At 48.2% G+C, this 14,875-nt stretch overlaps 1 protein-coding gene across 1 annotated transcript; it reads left to right on the top strand.

The window, feature by feature from the left end:
* The first annotated feature begins 1,964 nt into the window (after nt 1-1,964).
* Nucleotides 1,965-9,200, top strand: CBLN4 (cerebellin 4 precursor). The gene is made up of 3 exons (XM_061438015.1): nt 1,965-2,629; nt 5,532-5,648; nt 7,896-9,200. Exons 1-3 carry the CDS (start codon nt 2,339-2,341, stop codon nt 8,091-8,093), a joined length of 606 nt encoding a protein of 201 aa, XP_061293999.1. The 5' UTR covers nt 1,965-2,338; the 3' UTR covers nt 8,094-9,200.
* Nucleotides 9,201-14,875: the final 5,675 nt, after the last annotated feature.

Raw genomic sequence — 14,875 nt, 5'->3', positions numbered from 1 at the left:
GGCCTTAGTTACTGAAGAGCTGTTTTGGACCAGAAAGGCAGAGTGCTGCTACAGGAGGAAAGGAGCCAAATTAGGTCCAGTCCCTGTGCCCCAGAGGCAGCATCAAATGAAAAGAAGCTGCAGCTGCTCTCCCAGCAGACTGTGCTGAAAACCAGGAGAGAGGTACAAAGTGCAGCCAGGGTTCAGGCGAAAAGCTCTGCTAGGCTTGGGGTGGATTCGTGACTCAACAGTTTTACAAATAGCACAGCACGTGGACCCACAATCAGAGCTGATACTGGCCTCACTGGAGCACAGTCTGCAGGCCCCTTTGGCTCCAGGAACCTTAGTCGCAAGATTATATGGAGGTAGGGGTTGGGGAAATACCAACTGGAAGAAGCATTTCTGATTTTAACAGTTGGAGCTGCAGTGCGATGCTTGTGGCTCAGCACACAGCCCTCTGGGAGGACCTGATGAGGGGACAAGCCTGGAGACGCAGGTCTGACTTCTGTCTGGAGCAGCTTGAATTCAGGCTCAGGAGGGTGGTGTTCTTTCAGGAAGGAGTAGGAAGCCATCCACCTGGGAGACATTGCTCAATAAACACCTTCTGTTTGATTAAAGACTTAGGGCCTGTCCTCTGGGACAGCTGGGCAGCTGGGAGTCTGAAAGGAATTTGGGAGGGGAGTGGTGACCCCAAAGCATCACAGAAGTGGAGGGCCCATGAGGCCTTGATTAGTGGAGCCCCTCCGTCTCAGAAAGGTGAGTAACTTGGTCAAGTTCACGCAGCGGGTCACCAGACAAGCCTTTCCCTCCCACCGGAGGCTGCAGAGGAGGCCGCTAAACCGTGCCAATCAGAGCCCAAGATGGCACTGAGCAGGCACAGGGCGAGGGCAGCACGGGGCGGGGAGTGCAGTGTTCTCCGGAGGGGTTGGCTGCTGGAGGGCTAAGGCTCCGGAGGACTGATTGTCGTTAACTCCCTTTCTCTCCTGGCCTTGCCTGGGGTGGACTGGCGGTGTGGGGGGAAGGCGCACCCAGAGGCGTGTGAGGCTCCCCTTCCCAGAGCAGGAGGCCTTGGGCGCCTGCTCCCAGCGGCTCCGGCTCACCCCAAGGCTCTCCGGAGGTCTCCGGGCCCTCGGGCTTGCCGACGCCCGCGCTGCGCTGGGCGCGGCCAGGCCCGTGGCGCGGGCCCCTGGGTCCCCAGCCGCGCGCCGCGCGAGGCCGCTGCCGCCCTTCGCTCCGCGGGCGGGGCTGGTAGCGCCGCGCTCCTCTGGGCGGCGGAGTCCCGGGCCGCCTCGGCCCCCTCTGCCAGCCCGCACCGAGCACGGGGCGAGCCGGCGCGGAAGCCGGGCGGGCGCGGGGCGCTGGGCGCCCGCCCCTCGCAGTCTGGGTGCCGCGCGCCCCCGGGGCTGGGGGGCCTCAGACCTCGGCGGCCAGCAGAGCCGTGCGCCTCGCGTGCCGGAGGTCTGTTCCAGGCCAGGCGGGAGCTGCTCAGCGAGGGTCCCCGGCCGCCTTTCCCTTCCCGGGGGGTCGGCGGGCTGAGCAGCGAGCCAAGCCCAGCCGGCGTGCGCTCCTATAAATAGCGCGCGTGTGCCCGCCACGCGCCCCCCGGCTGCGCGAGGACACGGAAAGTTGTGCGCGGGGGCTCGCGGCGCGCGGCGGCGGCGGGCTAGGGCTCCGGGGCCAGCTGCCCGGCGCCGTGCGGCGGATCCCGCGGATTTTTGCCTCCGTGCTGGGGACCCGGCTAGCCGCTGCCGCCCTGCCGCCTTCCGAGAGACGCCAAGCTCTGGGGAATTTTTTGACCAAGCGAAATCGAGAGTCGCTAGAGACCTGGCCATGAACACAGCCGCGCGTTCTTCCCGCTCCGGGAAACACCTTCGGCTTCTGTAATCCGTCCCCGCCGCCAGCTGGAGACGAGCCGGGACGACCCTGGCCCCGACCGGCCCCCAGCATCCCGGGGCTTCTCCGAGCCCCCTGGGTTTTTCCTGGAAGCTTGGTTTGGGGTGAGGATTTCTGATCATTTTCCTCTTTGAGGGGTGAACGGGAGGGTTCGGCGACTTAGATGTCTAGGAACAAGGGTGGGTGCGGGGGTCCCAGGCAGGGCTGATCTCAGGCGGAGGAGGGCGGGGGAGGGGGTTCTGCATGAGCTCCTTAAAGGACGAAGGTAGCAGAGCCAGCGAGACAGCGCGAGGGGGAACTCTGACTTCAAACCACGGAGCTGCCGGAGGTGTGCGCGCCGCCGCCGGCCCCGCCGCGTGGTGCATCTAGCCACCCGCACCGTCCCCAGCACCGGGGTCCCGGGGAGGAGACCACGCGGGCACGCGGGAGCGCCGGCCAGCTGCGGCGGCCCCCAGCCTCGCTCGCCATGGGCCCCGGGCGCCGGGCGCCGGCCGCGCTGCCGGCCCTGCTGCTAGCCCTCGCCCTGCCGGGGCTGCGCGTCTGGGCGCAGAATGACACAGAGCCCATCGTGCTGGAGGGCAAGTGCCTCGTGGTGTGCGACTCGAACCCGGCCACGGACTCCAAGGGCTCCTCCTCCTCGCCCCTGGGGATCTCGGTCCGGGCAGCCAACTCCAAGGTCGCCTTCTCGGCTGTGCGCAGCACCAACCACGAGCCGTCCGAGATGAGCAACAAGACGCGCATCATTTACTTCGACCAGGTCAGAGCCCCGGGGGACGCGGGAGGCCAAGGCTCGGGCGGCGGGAGGGGCGACGTGCAGGCGGCTGAGCCCCGGGTCGTCTGCTCGGGCTGAGCCGCTCTGATTGCGGTGCAGGGAGCCGGGTCGGCACCGGGTTGGCGCTGGCGTCTCCGCGCGTCGGGATCTGAAACTTCTGAGGTCTCCCCCGCCCCAGCCCGCCCCCACTCCCTCCTGGCCTCCGGAGAGCTGCTGGGGCGATGGGAGAGGGGCTGGCAGCTCAGAGCCGCAGGGAGAACTCGAGACACGTTGAATAGCAACAGGTCTGCTGGAACCGGCGGGTCCTGGTCCCTGCACCTCGCCGTCTCTCTGCTCGAGCCTGGCGCCCGGCCTCCACTCTTCTGCCGGGGCCGCGGAGGCCGTCCTCCGGCAAGCAGGGGACTCTTTCCAGGGCAGAACAGATGATGTGTTCCTCCCGGATGGAGAAGCTTCTCCCTAGAGGGAGCCCTGGGCGGGGTGGGCTGGGAGGGGTCCACACTCTGCACAGACCCCGCAGGGGGCTGCGGAGGCGGCAGCGGGGGCCCGGGTCGGATCTCGCTCCCTGTTCGGTGCCAAGCGCGGCTGCAGCAGAAAGCCCTCCTCCGCTACTTGGAAAAGTTGAGAGGAGGAGAGAAGCAATGGGTAGAGGCGCTGAGCTCCTGTAGGGAAGCGCTGGGAAGCCTTTCTCCGTCCCTAGCTCCTGCCCTTTTCAGAGACCCGCGAAGCAGTGGGGAGAGAGGGCTGGGGGCTGAGGACAGGGGACTGGGAGCGACTGATGGCCACTGGAGCTTCATCTTAGCGATCGGAGCTCGTGGGTCTAGCGCTGAGAAACTCCAGGATATCAGCTGAGGAAGGAGTCTTAAAACTGAAAACAGACTCCAGGCTGATCATTTCAACCTCTGCTGCACCCGGAGTCTTTTAAATTCCAAAGTCGTGTGTGTGGTTCACAGTGGCATGCCACATGGGCACGAACACGGGTTAAGTGGTGCTGTAGGATGTGCCCGGGGAGCGATGAGGTGACATTTCTCTTCCTTACTTAATTGTTACTAAGTAATGTACTCTCCAGCTGGTCAAAGACAGAGAATGCCTCTCTGGGGCTTCCTATCGAATAGCCATCATTTTAAAAGAATTAAGCAACCCCTTTGGGTTTTAGTGCATATTTTTCATCTTGATGGAAATAAAGTCTAGCACGACCCCTGGTCTGTGTTTCAGTGCATTAATTAAATACTGTGGACACTGCACTGTCCTCTGTACAGTGCATTGTGTTCAGTGACCTTTCTGTCATTTAGAAGAGGAGAAGAGTTTGCTCTCCTGTTCTGGGTGCTCCTGCATCTTAGAGACAATAAGACACATTTGGTAATAAATCTCGAGGTGTCTGGGTGCTCTAATTACAATGTACAGTCAACATTCAGCCTTATGTGTAGTCAACACTAATCAGCTAGCTCCATTATTGCTAATGAATTATGCTACTTGTGTCTGATTCAGGGAGTCCCTGCTAAGTACCTCAAATTATTTTAAATGTGCTTAAACAAATCTTTGTAAAACCTCTGTTGGGAAGTATTGCATAGCTGGTGATTTGTTGCTGAAAGACCATCGATCATAGGGTCAGAGGAAGAAATCTGATGTTTACTTGGAAAAAGGAGTAATCTCAGAATAAAATGATACACACAGACGCATTTTAAGTTGGGGGTTGAGCCTGGTACATCTACCTGACCGGCACTATATTCCGATGCATTGCTCACAGGTAATAGTATGTCTAGGGAATTATGCAAAGGGCTTATATTAGCCTGAATGTAGTGTTTAAAAGAAATAGTAGCAGATTGCCATTGATATGGGGGAAATGTACTTTTGTAAGGACATCTGGTTTTTCTGAATGCCGCTTCTAGATTTATTTCTTGGAGAGAAATGGAAGAAACCTTAGTTATATCCTGCCTGCTACCCCCATCCTCAATATGCACACACACACACACACACACACACACATTCTCTCTCTCTTTGTCACATGTGGCATTTAGTTTAAGAGGTCATCTATTGAAATGCAGAGCTAATTTCATAATCAGTAGAACTAAGCTGAACATCTCGGAATACAGAATGCACTGTTGTTTTCTTGGGAACCAGCACTTTGTTTCTGTTCCTTTTTGTCCCTTGAACTTTTAAACAAACGGCAGCAACTGTTGAGGGGACGGACACTGACTAACACCGGGGGGGACAGAGATGCCACCTGTTTCACAGTCTCTATTCCTTGGCAGCCTGCAAAGGCTGAGTCATGGCCAAAATATTTATAGTTAAGACCTGGGTGGCATAGGAAGGGAACGCATGGCTGTGGATCTGAGCTGAGGCTTGGCGGGGGCTCAGAGGAGGGCCAGGCGTTCGCTTTACTCGGGCACCAACTGTTCGGTGTCATGGATCGTGCTGCCCAGTGGAGGGAGCGTCCATACCTCTGTCCAGGAGGGCCTGCAGAGAGCCACGGACGCGATTGGCTGGCCCGGAACGCCACCTCTGGGCATGCAAGGCTCCAGAGGGTGGGTGTGTAGACGTGGGGCTGATGCCTTTTTCTGACTCTGAAGGTAGAGCCAGTGTTTATAAGCCCCACATGTTCAGAGCCAGCCGGCCTTGCTGGAAATCGAGGCATGAATACAAAGCTCTGACTTTATTTTTTTAGTCTAACATTAAAAAGATGAAGAACCTTCCAACATACAAATCCGTTTTTCAAGTCACTAAAGAAAAAGGGAATAGAACTCCATGTTTTATTTTCTGTGGTTTTTTAAAGCTAGGTTTCTTTGTTAAGAAAGAAAATAGGAAGGAAAGGAAAAGGGAAGGAAGAACACTAACTTTACTTACAGAGAGTATTGTAATAGTTGACTGTGTTTGTCCTTTTTATTTGTAGATTCTAGTAAACGTGGGTAATTTTTTCACCCTGGAGTCTGTCTTTGTAGCACCCAGAAAAGGAATTTACAGTTTCAGCTTTCACGTAATTAAAGTGTACCAGAGCCAAACGATACAGGTATGTCTTCTGACCTGCTCTCTCTCTACCCCGGAATGACAGTGTTTATCTGTGGTGGGCCATGTATTTAAGTGTTTATGTGTTTTCATTGTAAAAATAGCCATCTTCATAGTAGTTTATTTTTAAAACATGTAATCTCCAATAACGCTTTCTATGAAGCATAGAAGCATATAGAAAAATATGTGACAAGCATATAGAAAAATACACAATTAAACTTATTACCTTAATAACAACCAGTCACTTAAAAAGCATAGTTTTTAAAGCTACTTTTTTCTGTTAAGAAAGAAAATAGGAAGGAGGAAGGAAATAGTAAAAATTCAGTGGCACAAATCTCTTTATAAGACCTTGGCTGCTTTTAATGCATGTGCAAAAATTACCCGAATTTTTAACAACAACAACAACAAATAGTAAGACTATCAGAGTTTTACAAGTACCTACTAAATAAATAAAACAAATTTGCTGTCATTGTTAAAAATTATGAACTGCAGTTAACAACTAAGACCAAGAATAAATTGCTGAAGGAACAATTATTCAATATACTTTTAAAGAAAGGATATGCTACGCTTATCTTCTAAGTAGTTTATCCTTAGTTACTCTGAAATTAGTGAATTCTTACCAAATGCAGTTCCACAGTTAATATATTTTGTGCTGTGCTTTCTAAGGAACAGGCTTAAACTCACACTCAAGGACAATGATGGAGCTAATTCCTATAATATTCAAATATGCGGACACTCAGTAATACCAGTGCATGTCTATGGAATTCTAGGATACTTTTTTCATCATCTGTTCACTGTATGTATTGTATATTGGTGGTGGTGGTTTAGTTGCTAAGTTATGTATGAACTCTTGTGACCCCATGGACTTTAGTCCACCAGGCTCCTCTGTCCATGGGATTCTCCAGGCAAGAATACTGGAGCGGATTGCCATTTCCTTCTCCAGGGGATCTTCCTGACCCAGGGATCGAACCCAAGTCTCCTGCATTGCAGGCAGATTCTTTACCACTGAGTCACATTGTGTCCAGATGAATGTTAGATTACACATCTACCACTTTTACATATCTTAGTGAATGGATAAATTGATCAGCCTCATACTTAATTTATTCAGTATTAATTTTTGACATAAAAGGAATGAATATCTAGTAAAAAAATTTACTCCTATGGAAAAGCTTTTCCCAAACGCCAATATTTAGAAACTTAGGTAATATTTGACACAGTATAATCAAAATTTTACTGTGGAGGGAAGGTAATAAATTTGTTGCTAATTATCCATCATTAAAACATTTAGTGGTAGTAGTGATTATTATTTTTAGTGCCCATTTCTTATCAGGGAAAACACTAGAAGAAATCACAGTGGACAGTCATATTCTACAATTTCAGCTGATGTTTATTTAGCATATGCATGTCTCAGCTGTACAGTAACCTGCAGAGATATTAGTAGAGCCTTGTGGTCCCTGAGTTTCTCTGAGCGAAGGGCATGGGGTTATTTTTACTAATGTATTGGGAAGCCACAGGCATGTGTCCTAACTGAAAACTTGCTGTTGAATATGAGAGATAAATAAAGTAGTAGGCCCAACTTATGTCCTGAAGGGGAGTCAGACTTCACATGGCTGGATTTTTCTCCATGGATGGTGATCTTCTGTGAGTATTTAAGGAAATTTTTGTGGGAGAAATTAATTTTTTTTTCAAGTTAAAAAGATCAGCTCAGTAAGATCATACTAAGCCTAGCCACCCCAGTTAGCTAATTTGAAAGGAAAGGGATGTATTTACTGGACATCAGATACTTTACCAGGATGATCATATTAGACATTATTCCCGCCCCCCAACCCTTGACCCTTGTAGATGTTTTGTAGAAAGATGCTTTCTTTCTTCCTTCCTTCTCTCCCACTCCCCCCTCCCTTCTTTTCCTTGTTTCTTTCTTTCTATTGCAGAATAGTTGATTCACAATATTGTTAGTTTCAGGTGAACAACATAGCAATTCAATATTTTTGTAGATTACAGTCCATTTAAAGCGATTATAAAATAATGGCTGTGTCTCCCTGTGCTGTACACATATATCCTTGGAGCCTATTCATTTGCTACGTGGTCAGTGTTACCTCCTAATCCCCTCCCCCTGTCTTCCCTTCCCCTTCCCTCCCCTCATTGGTAACCCCAGTTGGTTCTCTATAATCGTGAATCTGTTTCTGTTTCATTCATTCATTTGACTTTAGAGAGGGCTCTTCGGTGTCTTGTTTTGTTTTGTTCCTTATAGGTTAACCTGATGTTAAACGGAAAACCAGTCATATCTGCCTTCGCTGGGGATAAAGACGTGACACGCGAGGCCGCCACGAACGGGGTCCTGCTCTACCTGGATAAGGAGGATAAGGTTTACCTAAAACTGGAGAAAGGTAACTTGGTCGGAGGCTGGCAGTACTCCACGTTCTCTGGCTTCCTGGTGTTCCCCCTATAGGATCCGAGGTCTCCGTGATGCTCGTCTGGGGAGGGGCGGCCTCCCCTGACTTCCTGAGGATCACTTCCGCTTCACCGGATTGATGTCTTCATGGGTTTCTTGTGGGCGAATATGTGTTCTCTGTAAGGATGCTAAGCTGTCTGAACCAGCACCAAACTCCACAGATGATTTTTGTGTGCGTGTCAGTGTACTCGGATTGGGACTCAAAACAGTTGATACCCATCTATGCTTAAGTGTAACAATTCAAAGCTGTCTGCAAGGTTTATTCTGAATTTAATTTCCTGGAATCACTGAATTTGTTGCAGATGTGGCATTTTATTTATTTAGTTTTCAAAGACCGACAACCGGGTCTGAGAATTAGAGAACTCTATATGTAAAGTTCTGACTTCAATCAACGATTCGTGTGATCCTGCCAAAGAATTGTGTGCTGTGTCCATATACCGGTTACACTTGTTTTTATTCCTTTGGGATTAGTTTGTTCAGTTCTCTTAAGGTAATTTCTGACTTTGTGTCTTCTCAACAAATAGGGTAATGGCTTGCCCGCAAATTTACTCTATGAGATCACCCACACGACTTCCCTTAAAAAAAGAAAGAATGCTTCATAGTTGTATTTTAATTATATATGTGAAAGAGTCATATTTTCCAAATTATATTTTCTAATAGGAAGAATAGATCATAAATCTAACACAGAAAAAGTTGCATATCCGAATTCTTCAGTGCTCAATCCTCAAACCTGCACAAAACAGCTCTCCTCCATGGGAAATCTTATACTTTATTGCTCATTTTAATTAACATGATTGATAATAGCCACTTTATTAAAAACCTAAGGGATTTTTTTTTCCTTAGACATGACTACTTTATTAACTGGAGATGGGATGCCCTCGTTTTTAATTATACCTATTTTTCAAACCTTCTGTTGTGTTTGAAGTAGCATCTGGTTTTGCCTTAACTCCTAAAATTGTTTAGATTTCTCTGTTCAGCTAATAGTAAATCCAAATATTCCATATCTGAACTTAGTACAATATCTTATTTTGTCTTTTGTATAGGTCATATGAATTCATAAAATTATTTATGTCTCTGTTACAGAATAAAGATTAATATATGTTAGCTGAATTGTTTGGTCCTTTCAGTTTTGGAAATATGGATCTTACATGATTTATTCCCTTTCTCTTACCAACCCTCTCTCCCTCCCTCCCTCACCCCTGTCCTTTCTTCCTTTCTCTCATTTCTTGGTCTTGGAGCTGAAGAAAAGCTTTCTGGATTTCTAGAGAATGTCCCTCAACTGGCATAGGAAATCTTTACCATGTTTAATTTGTCCAGATTCAGGAGTTGTGAGCTTGGCAAAAGAGGATCAATGAACTTAGTAAAGTCTCCTTTCAGAATAACTTACTGTTAGGAAGTTAAGTTTTAAAAGATCCACTGAAGCATCGTGAAGGGCTCAGTGAATGAATGAGTGGTGATGCAAATAAAGATCAATATTTTCAAACAAAAGACTTGAGGAAGAGTTCTGCCCTTTACTCAGCACTAACGGGCAAGCAGAAGCCCCATTTCTTTTCAGGAGGAACTATAATGACAGATGTCTCCTCTGGAGATTTGGCTCAATTTCCTGGTCGGGTGTCAATTAAAACGAATCTGGGTGCCCCCTTTTGTAGTCTGTGGCATTGGGAGGCTCTTGTAGGGTTCTGTGGGAGGAAACATGCAGGCAGCCCCCCAGTATAATTGTGATTAATCATCACGTCAGAATATCCGTTCATCACAGGAAGATTCTCTTCCCAAGAAGAACTATCTGGAGATGCTGGCAGTGGACCTGCAATGTTTTGCTTGGCAACTTAGCCCCCGGCTGGCACCCTGTCAGAGATCTTCCCTCCTCTGTGACTGTGTAACGTGGGAAGCAGCCTTGCACACGGGGCTTTCATCTAAACTGCATCCTCTGCGAATGTGCCTGGTCTCACGTGACCTTCCCCACAGCTCTCTGTGTGCAGGGTTTGTGTCTGTACATTGCAAAAGAGTGAACTGTACTTGAATAAATATGCTATTAGTCATTGTTTTGGCAAAATGGCTTAGGAGTATTGTGAATCTCCAAGAGATAAGACAGAGAAAGTTTGGTGCTTAACAAAGTAGACTGATGTAGAGTATCTATTATAAACAGACTTATGGCCAAGCTTTGGGGCTTGCCCTTATTTTTCTGAACATAGAAGAACACTGGCAAAGAGCTTGACTTTAATTCCTAAGGGCTTCAGGTGGCTCAGATGGTTAAGAATGCACCTGCAATGCAGGAGACCCGGGTTTGATCCCTGGGTTGGGAAGATCCCCGGAGGAGGGCATGGCAACCCACTCCAGTATTCTTGCCTGGAGAATCCCATGAACAGAGGAGCCTGGCAGGCTACAGTCCATGGGGTCGCAAAGAGTCCGACACGCTGCAGTGACTTAGCTTGCAGCAGGCACACAGGCCAAGCAGGGCAGTAGGGAGGGTATTAAGATTGGAACAGTAAAAGGAAGAGGATTGAGTCTGAGTGGGCCAGGTGAAAGTCAGGAGGCAGTGGCGTCAGAGTATTTCCATAAATGGAGCCAGATAGATGCTCCTTACATGTTGTATGGCTTGAAAATACTTTTCAGAAACTGCTCGGTCCACAAAAATGGTAATTGAGCACAGTGTTCACATTGGCCTGTCTGCATTCATTAATGCCAGTGCACTCCCTTCCTAGATGTTCCTTATCTCCTTTGACTGTTCCTTGATCTATTGATCAGCAAAAGCAAGCAGTTTTCTGTAGCAAGCATTTTCCCAAGACAGAATCCCAAGAAAATGAACCCGAAGGAAAGAAGGAGCTTGTGCATAGGATCTCCTTGATTCCACATGCTTTTGGGGTCTCTTTGTGGTCTTGGATTCTGTTAGAGCCTGGTTATCTTGTTAAATTTTTGTTTTAATTCTTTCTTGTTTTCCATTTTTGGATTTACAGCTGTTTTCCCCATTCTTTTTGGTTTCTAGATACCTGGATAGCTGAGTGTCTTTTTTTCCTTTAGCAAGTTACTGCTTTTATTCTTGGAATAAATATCTTCCACCAACATTGTTTAAACTATCCTTATAATGTGTTACATGCTTTGCTAGGTACTGAGTTTATAGAAGTGGTGACAGCTGCTCTTTTTAGAGCTCCTTAGACAGTAAACGCAGCTAGAAACCTCACCAGGAGCAAGAGAGGTCTAAAAGTGTGGTTTCTACCTTGTCTTCTGACTGAGGGTCGTAGGCTTTACCAGGCCGCCTTCACTGCTTAAACCCTCTGTCTTCAGACTGCAGGGAATGCTGCTCAGTGTTATGCAGCAGCCTGGAGGGAGAGCAGTTTGGAGGAGAAGGGATACATGTATATGCATGGCTGAGTCCCTTCTCTGTTCACGTGAAACTATCACAATACTGATAATCAGCTATATCCCAATACAAAATAAAAAGCTAAAAAACAAGTGTATTTCTATGGACCAACAGTGCCCTTACCAAGGAGGCGTCTTAGAAACCCAGGGAGGCTTTAGGCTCCCCAGATCTGCTGAATCAGCATCTGCATCTTTAACAAGGTCTTCTGCCCCTCCCACCGCATGGTTCACGGACACAGTCGAGTTTACGAGGTTGTATCTTCACAGAAAACCCAAAGACCACCTGCCGCAGAACAGCGTCCGGGCTTCAGACAGTTGAACCAGATCCCCAGGTGATGCTTACAGCGTCAGCCCATCAGGTGCGGGTGTTTTCTTTGCAGTGACCCTCGAGTCCAGGCACTTTTACGATCCTCCCTGTTCTAACGCGAGGAGCCCGGGACAGTGAGCACGAGGCCTGCGCGCAGTCAGCCCGAGGCTCCGCGCTGTGCCGAGAAGGCCGGAGCCGGGGCCGCCGGCTGGGCCGTGGAGACTCCGGCTCTGGGACGGGAAGGCCGTGGAAGCGCTGCCGGAGGACCACACCTCGAGGAGCGGGGGGAGACCCGGCCTGAGACGGAGGTGAGTCACCACGAAGGCGGCGCCTTGTGGGAAAGAAAAGCCTCGGTGACAGGCCTCATTTCGTCAGCGTTCCTCCTGAAATAAAGGTGTAGGCACAGCTTGCTTTTCTTTATGGCTGAAGCGACCCTTCTCCTGTGATTGTAGGCCCTGTGTCTAAGGGTACTTGGCATTTGGCTTCAGAAGACATTGTTCAGCTTAATAAAGTGTGTGTGTGTGTGTGTGTGAGAGAGAGAGAGAGAATGGGGGAATATATTCAGAAGGATCCAAGATGTGAGCAATTTCCAGGAGGCTGGAAAGTACGTTTAAAATTCATCCAAGAGCAGAAGGCTTTCTCAACAATTTTTTGGTCCAATTGTTGATATGTATTTAATGGAGGAAATGTATCATCATAGGCACTGAGCTAAGGAAGTCTTTATTTCCCACGGGGTTACCTTGAGACCATAGATTCTGACCCTCTGACTTTCCAGGGGCTGGGGTTTTTGAGGAAACCTCCGAGGGTTTCGGTCTGCTAGTCATGGGGGGATGAGGGACTCTGACAAGCAACTGTCGTGCCTGAGAGCTGAGGGCGGTGTCTCTCTGCTTAGCAGTAGTTGTTGTTTTTTCCTGCTTTCGTTTGTTGTGTCTCATGTTTCAGCTTGGATGTCACAGTACGATCAATAGGGGAAGAAAATGCAGGGTGATGAATGCCGGTGGTCGCTATTTTTGCATTCCTTCCTTTTCCTTCAGGACAAGAGGAAAACATGGCTTGAAATGATCTGTTGAGTGGGTTTCTTTCCTAGCCTTCCAGAGGGAAGGGAATGATGCAAGCAAGAGCAGGCCTGCCGCCATTTCTGGAAGTCGGGGGAGTCCACTGACCTGTGCGTTCAGCAAGGCTGCTGCTCATCAAACTGGAAACGGGTTCTGGTGTCTGTGTGTGGAAATGGCCATCCCCTGGCAAGGATATGGCTTTATCATCCAGGATAGGGTGTTCAGATCAGATCAGTTGCTCAGTCATGTCCGACTGTTTGTGACTCCATGAATCGCAGCACGCCAGGCCTCCCTGTCCAAAACCAACTCCCGGAGTTCACTCAGACTCACGTCCATCGAGTCAGTGTTACCATCCAGCCATCTCATTCTCTGTCGTCCCCTTCTCCTCCTGCCCTCAATCCCTCCCAGCATCAGAGTCTTTTCCAATGAGTCAACTCTTTGCATAAGGTGGCCAAAGTACTGGAGTTTCAGCTTTAGCATCATTCCTTCCAAAGAAATCCCAGGGCTGATCTCCTTCAGAATGGACTGGTTGGATCTCCTTGCAGTCCAAGGGACTCTCAAGAGTCTTCTCCAACACCACAGTTCAAAAGCATCAATTCTTCAGTGCTCAGCCTTCTTCACAGTCCAACTCTCACATCCATACATGACCACAGGAAAAACCATAGCCTTGACTAGACGAACCTTTGTGGGCAAAGTAATGTCTCTGCTTTTGAATATGCTATCTAGGTTGGTCATAACTTTCCTTCCAAGGAGTAAGCATCTTTTAATTTCATGGCCGTAGTCACCATCTGTAGTGATTTTTTAGCCCAGAAAAATAAAGTCTGACACTGTTTCCACTGTTTCCCCATCTATTTCCCATGAAGTGATAGGACCAGATGCCATGATCTTCTTTTTCTGAATGTTGAGCTTTAAGCCAACTTTTTCACTCTCCACTTTCACTTTCATCAAGAGGCTTTTTAGTTCCTCTTCACTTTCTGCCATAAGGGTGGTGTCATCTGCATATCTGACGTTATTGATATTTCTCCTGGCAATCTTGATTGCAGTTTGTGTTTCTTCCAGTCCAGCATTTCTCATGATGTATTCTGCATATAAGTTAAACAAGCAGGGTGACAATATACAGCCTTGACGTACTCCTTTCCCTATTTGGAACCAGTCTGTTGTTCCATGTCCAGTTCTAACTGTTGCTTCCTGACCTGCATACAAATTTCTCAAGAGGCAGATCAGGTGGTCTGGTATTCCCGTCTCTTTCAGAATTTTCCACAGTTTTTTGTGATCCACACAGTCAAATGTTTTGGCATAGTCAATAAAGCAGAAATAGATGTTTTTCTAGAACGCTCTTGCTTTTTCTATGATCCAGCGGATGTTGGCAATTTGATCTCTGGTTCCTCTGCCTTTTCTAAAACCAGCTTGAACATCAGGAAGTTCACGGTTCACATATTGCTGAATCCTGGCTTGGAGAATTTTGAGCATTACTTTACTAGCATGTGAGATGAGTGCAATTGTGCAGTAGTTTGAGCATTCTTTGGCATTGCCTTTCTTTGGGATTGGAATGAAAACTGACCTTTTCCAGTCCTGTGGCCACTGCTGAGTTTTCCAAATTTGCGGGCATATTGAGTGCAGCACTTTCACAGCATCATCTTTCAGGATTTGAAATAGCTCAACTGGAATTCCATCACCTCCACTAGCTTTGCTCGTAGTGATGCTTTCTAAGGCCCACTTGACTTCACATTCCAGGATGTCTGGCTCTAGGTCAGTGATCACACCATCGTGATTATCTGGGTCATGAAGATCTTTTTTGTACAGTTCTTCTGTGTATTCTTGCCATCTCTTCTTAATATCTTCTGTTTCTGTTAGGTCCATACCATTTCTGTCCTTTATTGAGCTCATCTTTGCATGAAATGTTCCTTTGGTATCTCTGATTTTCTTGAAGAGATCCCTAGTCTTTCCCATTCTGTTGTTTTCCTCTATTTCTTTGCATTGATCGCTGAAGAAGGCTTTCTTATCTCTTCTTGCTATTCTTTGGAACTCTGCATTCAGATGTTTATATCTTTCCTTTTCTC

The sequence above is a fragment of the Bos javanicus genome, chromosome 13 (genome assembly GCF_032452875.1).
Source record: "Bos javanicus breed banteng chromosome 13, ARS-OSU_banteng_1.0, whole genome shotgun sequence".
Taxonomy (NCBI): Eukaryota; Metazoa; Chordata; class Mammalia; order Artiodactyla; family Bovidae; genus Bos; species Bos javanicus.
This window is presented reverse-complemented; position numbering and strand designations above follow the sequence as displayed.

Bases quoted from the DNA above. Each gene is read 5' to 3' on its own strand.
- CBLN4 (XM_061438015.1), top strand. From the start codon at position 2,339: ATGGGCCCCGGGCGCCGGGCGCCGGCCGCGCTGCCGGCCCTGCTGCTA. The intron at 2,630-5,531 runs GTCAGAGCCCCG...TTTTATTTGTAG, and splicing joins GCATCATTTACTTCGACCAG to ATTCTAGTAAACGTGGGTAA. The intron at 5,649-7,895 runs GTATGTCTTCTG...TGTTCCTTATAG, and splicing joins ACCAGAGCCAAACGATACAG to GTTAACCTGATGTTAAACGG.